At 44.4% G+C, this 12,956-nt stretch overlaps 1 protein-coding gene across 1 annotated transcript in view; it reads right to left on the reverse strand.

Moving 5' to 3' along the window:
- Positions 1 to 314: 314 nt before the first annotated feature.
- MPP1 (MAGUK p55 scaffold protein 1) overlaps positions 315 to 12,956 on the reverse strand; it is a 50,703-nt gene continuing 38,061 nt past the window's right edge. The window contains exons 6-12 of the mRNA XM_058292078.2: positions 12,098 to 12,294; positions 10,501 to 10,607; positions 5,874 to 5,954; positions 4,812 to 4,892; positions 2,763 to 2,965; positions 2,413 to 2,487; positions 315 to 965 (exon numbers count right to left, since the gene is read on the reverse strand). Coding sequence (XP_058148061.1) covers positions 789 to 965; positions 2,413 to 2,487; positions 2,763 to 2,965; positions 4,812 to 4,892; positions 5,874 to 5,954; positions 10,501 to 10,607; positions 12,098 to 12,294 — 921 coding nt within the window. The 3' untranslated portion in view covers positions 315 to 788. The remainder of the gene's footprint in view (positions 966 to 2,412; positions 2,488 to 2,762; positions 2,966 to 4,811; positions 4,893 to 5,873; positions 5,955 to 10,500; positions 10,608 to 12,097; positions 12,295 to 12,956) is intronic.

Below are 12,956 nucleotides of genomic sequence, written 5' to 3' on the forward strand. Positions count from 1 at the left end.
AATCTCCCCATGAAGCAAAAACTGGACTACCCATAGGTTGTACATGTACGCAAATACACTTAACTGTTAAAAGGAAATGGAGTTTCAGTTGAGTGCCTGCTTCCCTTGTATGATGTCCAGGGTTTCATCCCCCATACCTCCTTAAAAGGAAATGGGTTTATGCTTCTCCCTGCAGAGACTGCACATGGGAGATTGCAGCAACCAAGGAGAGAGAGTTTGTGTAGATGAAGTTCAGGCAGCTCAAACAGCTTACATGAAAATATTTACCTTTCCAGAGGTTTGTGCAGGAGGAAGCCCAAAGAGATAAAAGATCATCATTTTAACAGCAACATGTTTTTTTTTTTTATTGCTTTTGAGGGTTTCCCTATAGCAGGCACCATTCTATTGCACAGCTGTTGCATTTTTTTGCACTTTAAAGTTGCAGTTAAAAATGCTTTCTCCAAAATAAAGACAAAGGAAATGCCCAGTGTAATTGAAGGTGAGGGAGCATGGGCTTTAGAGGAACAGGGTTCATTGTTTTCCCCCACTTTGTGCATATGATCTTTGACCCCCCAACTTCCCAAGAGGTGCCTTTGAAATCAAGACCAATCCCATCTATCTGGAAAATCAAACTCCCAGCTGTTGAGGAGCCTGAAGATGAAGGTAGTTGCAGAGAGCTAGAAGCTGACATAAACTAGTTGGAGCAACCCTGTTTGCCTTACAGCAAAGGAAATGAGTTCTAAATGCAGGAGAGGGGTGTGACCATGTACAGATCAGGGATGTACAGGGATCTGTCCCACTCTGCAATCTTAGTAAACCCAGGAGACAGGCACCCACTGTGGAGAACTGCATGCCTGGTCAAAGGCTTCTTGCAATTTCTTGAGGGTTTCATCAACGCCATTATTAACCAAGGAGAGGTCAAAGTAGTGTGCGTACTGGCTGCGAATGGCCTCAGAGTCCTTCTGCAGCTGCTGCAGGGCTTCCGTCTGCCAAGAGAGAGAGCACCAGATCAAAGAGGTCTCCCCTGCAACCCTGGTGAATGGGAAAACTGCCTGGTCTAGTGCTTGAGAGGGTTTTGGAAACCACAACCATCCCTGATGTTTTCTGTCCTGTCACATGCCTTCTCTGAGTCCTCACAACCACTCATGTGGACAGGCTGGGCAGGTGCTATCAGCCCCGTTTCACACGAAGAAACAGGATGTGAGGACACTGTGAGGAATGGAACCAGGACCGACAAGCAGGCCACCTGTACTCCAGGAGGGAATAGCCAGGTCACCCACTGTGCACCATGAGAACATATTTAGAATCAATCCTAAGACCCAGAATCTTTGAGAGCCCAAAGTCAATTACAGTGGTATTGCTGATGGATTTTGAAGGATGCCTCCAGCTCACTATGTGCAGTGCCCAGTGTGAACAGAGCCTTGGCATGAAACTCTTTAAAAATTTTTTATTTTTCTATTTTTTAAAATGTTAACATTCAAAAAATACAAGAGGTCCCCATATAACACCACCCCCCTCACCCCACTCCTCCCACATCAACAACCTCTTTCATCATGGGACATGGCATTTGGTGAATACATTGTGGAGCACTGCTGCACCACATGGATAGTGGTTTACTTTGTAGGTTACACTCTCCCCCAGTCTGCCCAGTGCACCATGGCAGGACCTACAATGTCCAGCATCTCTCCCTGCAGTACCACCCAGGACAAGTCCAAGTCCTGAAAATTTCCCCACACCATATCTCTTCTTCCTCTCCCTACCCTCAGCAGCTACTTTGGCCACTTTCCACATCAAGGCATGCAACTCTTGAACTGTCTTCCCAGGCGGCAGCCACAACATCTCCAGATCAGAGACGTCAGTGGCACGTTTTAAAAGGGCACCATTTGCTGATATATTGCTCAGCTCTGTAGCATCTGCTTAAAGACCCAGGTGGAGAATATCACAGAGTAGGCCATGGAGAGGCAACAGAGCAGTGAGCCTGGAGGTGACACTGTCCTAACTGGAGGTTTTAAAGCCATGTCATAACCCTAGTGCTGAACTCCTAAGACCCAGAAAGACACCTGCCACAGACCTGGACTCCTTTCTCTCCCTCCCTCTTCCTCTGCCTGCCCCATTGGAGCCCTCCACTCCAGTGTCGGTAAGTGCTTAATTGTCCACCTGTGCCACTGGACATTGAGTACCTCCAGAGCAATAACTGGGTCTGGTTTATTTTGTCCCCCTATCACCTAGCATGAGAACTGGCCCAACTAGTGGTTTAATAAATGCAGAACAAACAAAACAGGTGCCCTTTGGCTTCTTGACCTTGTAGGAACAGCAGGAGCCAGGAGGCCAGGCAGCAGGTGGTACTACATAGGGTCATTGGAAATTTGGTCACGAACTGGAGCTGAGCCCCTCACCCCCACCCAGCTCCACACATGACCCCCTCCTTCCTACCTGAGTGCCCTGGTCAGTAGGTGCAATGAACACAATGAAAGGTGAAAGTTCTGCTGTCCGAACAATCTTCAGGGTCTGGAAAAAAGGAAGGGGGAGGAAGAAAGAAAAAAAAATGTAGCTAACTACCATAATGGGTTCCTTTTAATAAGGCGCTTTGGGCTTTACAAATCCCAGTATTATTTCCCATCATTCCCAGGACCACTCTTCTTTTTCCAGGCTGGCGCTAGTAAAAGTATATTAAACAACCCTGAGCTACCAGAAGATTCCCATGAGCTTTGCTCTTCTGAGCTCCCTTTCCCACCCCTTGCATGGCCAAGCCCATCTACTCCTATCTTTTCATGCCTACCCACCTGAGGCTCAATGTCAAGGATGGCAATTTTGTCCTGCCTATGAATCTCATGCACTGTTTCAAATTTGGTGCCAAACATGTTGCCCTGGTAGCTGCCAAACTCCAAGAACTCATTGGCAGAGATGTTCCTTGTCATCTCTTCAGTTGAGATGAAGTGGTACTCCTTCCCATCCTCCTCGCTCTTCTTTGGGAGCCGGGTCGTATCTGTGTAAAGGAACCCAAACACCCTAATGAACCCTGGGTCTTACTATTTCTGCACCCAAGGCCTCTGTACTGACACTTCAGCTGCCCTTGGTGCAGAGACTTTATTAGAGGGGTTTATCCCACAGGATCCTGAAAGTCTGACGACAGGAGGTGATGTAGATCAGGAAACCCTTATCTGACCAGAACACATTTAATTTCCTAGAGGCAAAGCCCAATGCAGAAAATGCCTGTCATCATTTTCCTTACATGAAGTTACAGCTTTTGAACCATTAACCCCAGGATTACTAAAGCTCACAAATGAAGAAATGACAGCTAAATCTATATTTAAAAAATAGATCTACAGGCTATGGCCAGGATTGCTTGGAAATATTCTTGAAGTTTCCTTTTCATGACCTGGAAAAAAGAGACTTTGATTTTGTTTAAACTCATCTTGTTCAAAGTTGGAATGTTCTTAAAAGTCACAGCATTTTCAGTTACTTATGTAATTGTCCCATAATAAAATAAGCTCCAGATACTGTAGCTTGAAAGAAACACAATACTCCAAATCCCCCCTCCTACTAGACCTCGTCTACTTACTTTCTTCTTCCATTGAACACCTCCTTGTCTTCTGCATTGTCAACTAGTCTGTCTCAACGAGCTCCTTCCCCTCAATCTATAACCACACACGAGTCTCTTGCCATCTTATAAAACAACCCTCCTCTGACTTGACATTTTCTTCAACTGTCACCCCTTTTTCCTCACTCCCTTCTCATTCAAACTTCTTGAATGAGGAGCCTGAACTGTTTTGTTTTGCTTTGTTTTTGTACTTCCAGACATCCCCCACTCACTCCACAACCCAGGGCTATCTGCTTTCTGCTCATAGGGTGTCACTGAACTACTCTCACCAATATCCCACCTGGCAGAGAGACAACCATCAGTGATCCATGTGTCAAACAGTAAAATGGAGAAAAGAGCAAAGAAAACCCAACAAATCATATCAGGTTTTAGAATCCAATTTTCTACTTTATCAGTATCTCTTTCTGGGAATATATATGACTACATTTCTGGGAATGGAAGGGTTATCTAATTCCCCCTATCCCCGGTCACTGGCCTGCTTCTCCATATCTAAGACTGCTACCAAGATTGTTTATACCTTTCCTAAATACTGTTTTGGTTTAGAAGACATTTCAAGAAATTCAGAGGTAAACTAGATGTCAAACAATATGGGGATTAAATTAGAGCACATGCACCTAATAGCCTATAAACCAGTTCTTGAAAACAAACTAGGAAGACAGTGTAAGAATATGAGAAAAAGTTTCAGTGTAAACTAAAATTAAAGAAGTAATATGGGGAAATGGATGTGGCTCAACCAACTGGGCTCCTGTCTACCATATAGGAGGGTCCAGGGTTCAATGCCCAGGGCCTCCTGGTAAGGGCAAGTTGGCCCACACAGGAATGCCGCCCAGCATGGGAAAGCTGCCCTACAGGAGTGCTGGCCGATGTGGAAAACTTAAAAAAAAAAAAAAAAGAAGTAATATGCATATAGTTCAATAACGCATTACTTGCAAAATAATTAAGCAGGATAAACGTAGGTTTATGACAGCTTCTGTTATGTAGGCAAACAGCATAGAAGGAAACAATACTAGTTATTTTGTTAGTTGCAGCAACTGTGGGTAAACATTTTTATCTTTCCACATTTTGTTTTTATAGTCAAACATTTAGAATATAAGACCAATATAAGGGGAGCAAATGTAGCTCAGGGGTTGAGCACCTGAGTGCTGGCTTCCCACATATAAGGTCCTGAGTTCAATCCCCAGATCTCCTTTAAAAAAAAAAAAGACCAATATAAGATCTTGGAGCTACTTACACGGGGTGGGGTACACAAACTTCTCTGGATTCTGGCTGAGCAGGGCATTCTTTATGTGGCTACGACCCACCCCACTGGCTCCTGTGTAGGGAAAGAAGAATTAGAGAAGAGAGAACCCCAAAGAGAAAGGTGGGAATGGGAGTAGGCATGTGATCTCTTTGAGAGCCTGAAATCACCAGCAGGTGAAAGTGAGTTATTGGGACATCTGGGCTGGGATCAAGCTGGGGAAAGCATTCCTTCAGGTCCTCCAAAGTTCAGGGCTGCCAAGTGCTTCTGACCCTTCTACCATCTAGGGGAAAGGTTCTTTCTAAGGGCTAAGGGTCAGGGCTCAGAACATAACTGCCATTTCTGCAAAGCCAGCTAACCTCTGAGGTTTTCTAAAGGATATGAGCTTGTGTGAGCTCTCCAAAATTAATGGAACTGAATTTAAGCCCAGATTTTTACTGGAAATCTCACCTGAACCCTAACACAGATCTTTTACCAACTAATGTTTTCACTTGCAGGATGGGGAGGTGAGCTCATCCACCTAAGCCAAGGCCTGAAGATTGGGCACTTGGACCAATTCTTACTGGGTTGGCTTTTGGAGCAAGGATTCATTCCATTTCAAGGTCATAGTCACTACTTGGGGTAAGGGGGCTTCCAGGGTTTGTGTTGCTGACTAAACATATCAGAATACTTTCCAGGAACCCTCACAGTGCTAGCAAAGCACTCTAACACATAAGGTAAAGAAAAAAAAGGGCACATCACTCCTACTTCCAGGCAGATGGACAGAACAAAGGGCAAAAACCAGTTTAGGACCTTCCAGCACTGAACCCAACCTAAAGGAATTAGTCACTATAAGGTTTAGCTTCACTCATCAGGTATGCTCAGATGGAGTTCTCATGAGAACCCGGAAGATTCTTTCTACCTGCTCTGGCTGGAGAATCCAAGAGACCTCAAGCCTTTTCTCCTCACTGCTTCTAGGTTTTCTGTGTGTGTGTGTGTGTGTAGGGCAAGGGTACATAATGCAGTTAGAAGAAAAATGAAAGAAATGTACTCTTTAGCAGAGCAACAAGAAGATACCTATCAGCACCAGGGTCTTCCTCTTGAACGCAGGGAGCCGGACAACTTCCTCATAGGAAACAACATCCAATTGGTCAAAAACTAGAGAGAAAAAAAGTGAGCAATGTTCATTTCCAGTATGGGGAGGACAGATGGTATTGCTGAGACCCCTTTCCCTGTCTCCACGAGATAAATCTGGGTTTCTTTCAAGCCCCTTTCAAAAGGAATTCATTGGGTACCATTTTCCGAATCCCAAACCCAGGAGTTGCTGGCAGTGGAAGCTCAAAAGAAGGCACTGTTTACCTTCAAGTATATCCCATCAACAGAATGTCCCTTATGGGAAGCGGACGTGGCTCAAGAGACTGAGCCCCTGCCTACCACATGGGAGGTCCCTGGTTCAGTTCCTGGTGCCTCCTAAAGAAGACAGCGAGCTGACACAACAGGCAGGCATGGCAAGCTGATGCAGCAAGATGATACAACAAGAGATACAAGAAGGAAAAAAATCATAATGAGAGATACAACAAAATACAGGGAAGGGAGGTAGCTCAAGAGATTAGGCACCTCCTTCTCACATTGGAGGTCCCAGGTTCAGTTCCCGGTGCCTCCTAAAGTAACAAGGAAGATGAAGGTGAACACACAGAACAAGTACAAACAATGAGGGGGTGGGGAGAAATAAATAAATCTTAAAAAACAAAAAAAGCAGTATGTTTATCCCTTAGGACCAGAAAAAAACTAAACTCTTAGAATGCTGGCTCCACTGAACACTCAAATACAAGTCTCCGGGAAGATCTGTGGCCTAGCTAAACAAATTATACCACACAGGAGTAATCGGGCTCAGACGGCTCAGCAACTATGATCAATCAATAGCACATCATAAACATGACAAGGCATAGTATACATTTCCAAGAATTTTCAATTTGGAAAACTGTATTTGGCAAAAGTTGGAAAGCAGTTTGCAGTTTGGTTTCCTCATGGGTAAAACAGGCCATCCACTGGTATGTATGTATGTATGTATTTATTTCACCCCCTTTCCCTGCTCCCTGCCCCCCGCCACTTGTCTGCTCTCTGAGTCTGTTCACTGTGTGTTCTTCTGTGTCTGCTTATATTCTTGTCAGCGGCATGGGAATCTGTGTTTCTTTTTGTTGTGTCATCTTGTTGTGTCAGCTCTCTGTGTGTGCGGTGCCACTCCTGGGCAGGCTGCAATTTCTTTTGCACTGGGTGGCTCTCCTTACGGGGCACACTCCTTGCATGTGGGGCTCCCCCACGCGGGGGACACCCCTGCGTGGCACAGCACTCCTTGTGTGCATCAGCATGGTGCATGGGCCGGCTCACCACACGGGTCAGGAGACCCTGGGTTTGAACCCTGAACCTCCCATGTGGTAGGCGGATGCTCTATTCATTGAGCCAAATCCTCTTCCCTGATTTTTATTTTAGCAATCAAATTTTCAATTCCAAGAACCCTTTCTTGTTCTCTGACTGCTACTTTTACATGAGAGTTTGCTTATTTTATGGCTATAATAGCCTCCCTAATCTTTCTGAGCATAATACTGTCTTTATTTTAAGCCACTATTAATTTTACCACATAGTAGCAGCTTTTAGGAGTTAGCGACACTGTCACAATAATTGTACACATCAATTTTAAGGCACACTCCATTCCAGAAATGTTAAAAAGTAGAGAAAACGGAACTTAGCATCAAGGAAGTATGCCAACTGGAACTGTATAAAAAGTTATCATCTATTTCCCACAGTAAATCTGTTTCTTCTGGCATCAGTTACTCAAATGGTGCTTTCCTCACATTTGTGATGACTTTTGTTGCCTGTTGATGATTATAAACAAGTATAGATAAGCCAATAGCTGGAGTTGACTTCCTAGCACATACGACACATCACTGTGTCCCTAGACACAGTGTAGGAATCCAGGCTGTGGTGAGTGAATAAGATTTTGTGCTTAAGAGTATTTTCCTTTAGAGTATGTGTGAAGCTTGCCTTCTAGGTATGGGAACTCTGTGCCAGGGAAGACATTGATAATTACCCAAGACATCACCCTGCTTCTCCCTACTGCAAATCTCCCACTATGTTAAAAGAACAATTCTTACAGTTTAATCCCAGAGCTTTTTGAGAACTCAGACTCTCAGAGCTATTTTGCAAACTGCTTCATAGCTCATTCCCAGTCCCTGCTATCCCTGATCTTGGAGTGTTTCATTCCAGCAGAATTTTGGAAAGGAGATGAGAAAACTATGTGAACATACTTAGTCATCTTGAACCCACACTTCAACCTTTTTATTATTTGTGATATGACTCTTGGTTTTACCCTTCTTTTTCTGATCACTTCTTCTTCGTCTTCTTCATGGGCTTTCCCCCCAATTACCCCTCATATTTGTTAGTTTATTCCTCCTAGACCCTTTACTTCATCTTTCTGACCTCACATCTGTGTCCATGCCTCAAGTTTGACAAATCTTCCTAATGAGTGGGGGTAGATGTATTAAGGGAAAAGAGAGAGAACACAGTGAAGGGATGGATGGTAAGGGGGAGAAAATATATATTTGTTGAATACCTACTGTGCCAGACAATTTGCTAGGTACTTAATGTATGCTTTTTCCACTCATAGCTTACAAGACTAAGAGAATTCTTCATTTTACCGATGAAGTCACCAAGCTTTAGAGAGGTTAAGTGACTTGTTCCCTTTGCATGTGCCTTGTGTCAATTGCAGAGCTCTACCTTTCAGTAGTTTACAGTCTAGCAAGGGAGAGAACAACAAACAAACACACAAAAGCAGCTATCTACATCCAAATGATTGTAAGAACTAAAAAGGCACCAAGCAAGAAGGGCATACTGGGGTAGAGGACACTGGCATCAGGAGAACCCATTTCAAGGGAAGCAGATTTGGCTCAATGGATAGAGCATCCACCTACCACATGGGAGGTCCAGGGTTCAAACCCAGGGCCTCCTGACCCATGTGGAGCTGGCCCATGTGCAGTGCTGATGCAAGCAAGGAGTGCCGTGCCACGCAGGGGTGTCCCCTACATAGGGGAGCCTCACGTGCAAGGAATGCGCTCTGCAAGGAGAGCCACCCAGTGCGAAAAAAGTGCAGCCCACCCAGGAGTGGCACCAAACACACAGAGAGCTGATGCAGCAAGATGATGCAACAAAAAGAGACACGGGTTTCCAGTGCCGCTGACAAGAACACAAGCAGACACAGAAGAACACGCAGCAAATGGACACAGAAAGCAGATACCTGGGAGTGGGGGGAAGGGAGAGAAATAAATAAAAATAAATCTTTAAAAAAAAAAGGAGAACCCATTTCAGTGTGGGCTGGCTGGGGAGGGTGCCTCTGAGGGAGTGGCACTGACGGAGCTGACAGCTGAAGCTTAAGAAGAGAGCTGGGGAGAAGAGTGGTCTGGGCAGAAGCGTCATCCTGTCCGGAGGCCCTGTGGTGGGAAAGAGCCTGGCCACATTTGGGGAACGAAATTTAGGAAATAAAATCCAATCACCATGACCAGACCCTAACTGGCAGGGAAGGAATGACTTGAGATGAGGCCAGGGAAGAAGGACTTCAGAGTTTATCTATTTTTAGTGTGATGTGGGAGTTTTAAACAAGGGAGGGATATGATCACTTCCACTTAGGTTTTTAAAGGAAAACTCTGGCTGCCAGGGAGGTAATAACTCCAGAGGCAAGGGTAGAAGCAGTGAGACCCTTAACTGCCAAACTCCTGGGACCTACCCTTGCACTCTTGCTATCAAGCTAATCTCTTATGAAGAAACAACAGGGGTAACTGTAGGAGATACTGATAAAGAATTACCAAGAACAGGATGTCAGAGTAAGCACAAAGTAAGTACTGTTGCAAACTGAGTATCTAGGAGGAGGAGGCTGTATAACAACTCTAGCTTTGATTCCAGATCAATAAAACTGAAAATCCATTACAGCTTCGTAGCCACGGGTTGGCTTCCAGCAAGGATTCAGGGCGTGTGCTTTGCTCAGTATTAAAATCAACAAATTCTGTATTTATAGAATGGGCATGTTCCTTTGGGTCTTGATTTCTTTGTTTTCCTGACACTCTCCATCTGACCTCTTGACCCATCATAGAGGGGTCCCATACATACTCTTCTTTTATATCTAGTGGCAGGGTCTCACTGATTGCAGTGAACATGTGAGAAACCTTGTTTCTTGTTGAAGATGAATAAAAGAAATAAATAAAAGAAAAAAAGAAAATCAGGAAACAGGCAACCTAGGCTGCAGAAAAGAGAAAATGGCAAAACACAGCAGTACCAATAGTATAAAATGTTGCAGTAACTGAACCAATGCAGAATGGTGCTGACAGAAAGACCCAAGTATACATGAAGTATGAAAAGAGGACAGTCCCCGAACCACAGAAACAGGCAAATCTGGAACATGGAGTTTCATGTGTAGCAGATCCTTCACATTCATGAGACTTTCATGATTTTCCAAATTCTCAACTCCTACTGTAACACATGGTTTCTTCTCTCAAATGCAATAACGTGGAAATGAAATTCTTTCTGTACATTTTATTTTCTGGTTACTATTGCACCCGGGGGCTGTTACCATTTTCCCTTTTCTGCTGCCTAAAGATACTGGAAACAAACTAGTGCATGCTGTGGTCTGGAGAGAGAAGTTTCTCAGAAAGCTTACTGGAGCTGTGTTTTGCCAGATACTTGTCTTTGTACTTCTTCTTCTTTCCAAAGGGACTACAGCTTGGGGCTTCACTCGGAGCAGATTGGGCCACACTCGCCACTCGCCTAGGAGGCAAAAGTACCAGTGAACAGAGGACCCTCAGAGCTGGAGGTAAGGGTAGTAGCCCCCGCCAGGAAAAGTCCCAGGGTCAGTTATCTGTCTTGATGACCTCTGTGACCTGTCACCTCCAGAAGGGTCTCTACCTTCACGTCCCCAAAGCAAACATAAAGGTAAATAAGATTTTTCTCTGTTAGTGACTACAATGAAAACGGAATCGGTCCACCATTTGCCATCCCCAGTGCTCACCCCTGGCTACTGCCCCTCCTTCACCCCCAATAGCTTGTCTTTGTAGCACTCCCTGTGGATGACGAGGGTCATATATGTGACAGTGTGGGCAGAAACATTTTACCTTGCATACTGAGTCACATACCAGCACTCAAACTTAGTTTCTGTGTATATGCATCTCTCTCTCTCTGCTTCCTCTGCTACAGTCACCCCAATTGCTTGCCCCAACACCCAGCACAATCTCTGCTAGAGAGTAGGTTCAATAAATATTTGTGTAATAAATGAATGAATGACTTATTGATACGGGTGGACTGTGGAGGCAACAAAGATGCATCAACAAGGTCCCTGTCCAAAGGAGCTTCAACAGGCCGAAGAAGCAAGGCACTTACACATGAAAAAGTGGATCCTAATGCTACAGATTGAAGACCACACCAGGGGGGCGTGTGGTTGCATATAGACAAGTTCTAAAGGCAGTGGAAACGACATCGTGCAGCAAATTCAGGACAGAAGGAAGGAGAGGCTAGAATGACCTCTTGTGCCTAATCCTGCAATGTTCTCCATGAGGTGTTACCTCTGGAAATGGCACAGAAGCTATAGCCAACATATTTCAGGCTTTCACCAATATCATCCAGGCTCTGCACTGTATTTCCTTTATTGGACTGATTTAAAAAATTTATTTCTATATAGCACTTCATAGGTTTACTGCCATATTTCTAACTTCCCTTCTACTATATCATCACCAGAGATGAGATTAACCAGAATTCTGGCTTAAAACTAAAAGGCTGGAATATGACAGAAAAAACAAAAAACCAAACCCAAACCGCAAAATCTTGAGGTTTTACTCTTTAGATTGGAGTGGTTTTTCAGGGAGGGTAGTCAACATTAGATGTGGAATCACTTGGACCTGCTCTTGATGAAGGACTTTTCTACCATTGCTAGAGCCGTGTCGTATACCTAGGACTAAATGATCAATTTAACTAGGGAGTGGGAGTTCTTTATTCTACGTGCCTGGCAATTTGCATAAAGGAGAAATACTTACCTTTTCACTGTTTTCTGCAGGCCTTGGAACAAATCTCCCAAAAAAAAACACAAACCCAGCAGAGTGGTAGAAGGGATTAGCCTCCCTTCCCATTATACCAGGAAAGGTAGGAGTCCACTTGATCAAGAAACAGAAACTACGCACAAGATGGCAGAATTCTGAAACATAATTATTTGTAGCAGGCACATGTCCCTTCCATTTGTAAATTTTGCCCCTTTAAAGGCAGCTCACCATTCTTGCAGCTCAGGGGAAGGGATCAGTCCTGCTGATTCCTTGGATGAGCCTTCAACCCGTCCCTGCCACCAGTTGCTGTCATCCTTGTTGATGATCTGGATAATGTCCCCAGTAACAAACTTCAGTCCGGCCTCCTTGCAAGGGATAAGATGGTCCTTTTTGGGATCATAGTCAAACTGCGCTCTCATGAACATCTGAAAAAAAGGCAAAGGAGAACTGTGGGCAACGGCTCTGAGAAAGACCAGCATCAGAGCATGTAAGGAGGCAGTCCTGTTGTAAATAGATAGGGTCAGGTATGGAAGAAAAATACTTCCTCTGAGTTCCTCAAAGTCTCATTCTCCAAAATTAGTTGCAAACTTGAAACACTCTCAGTAGGCATCTACACACTCTCGGCAAGCAAGGATGTCAAAAGTACCAATCCCATCAGGCACAGGCTGTATACTCAAGGAATTCATGAGAATAGAGACCATCTCCGCCTTAGCCACCTAGAAGAGTGCTTGCCACATACTAGTACTCAATATTTTAAAATGAATAAGTGGATAAATGGATAAAGCAATAGATATGACTATCCAAGCCTTCCAAGGAAGAACATGTTCAAACCACCCTATTTTTTTCCAGAGTCCTCGGAGGAAGAGTCTACAAAACAGGTAGCAGAGAAGGCCAGAGCTGAAAGGACTCTTATCATTTCAAGTAAACTTGGGGAAGAAACGGGGGGAAAAGAAGAAAAGGATGCTATCTCTTAACACTCTTAGAAGTAGGAAAACACGGTTCCCGCAATGAGCTGCCTTTTAAACTCTTTGAAAGCCCCACAGTCTAGAGCAGGGGTTCTTAACCTTTTCTGTTCCACGGACCCCTT

Source organism: Dasypus novemcinctus, chromosome X (assembly GCF_030445035.2).
Source record: "Dasypus novemcinctus isolate mDasNov1 chromosome X, mDasNov1.1.hap2, whole genome shotgun sequence".
Classification (NCBI taxonomy): domain Eukaryota; kingdom Metazoa; phylum Chordata; class Mammalia; order Cingulata; family Dasypodidae; genus Dasypus; species Dasypus novemcinctus.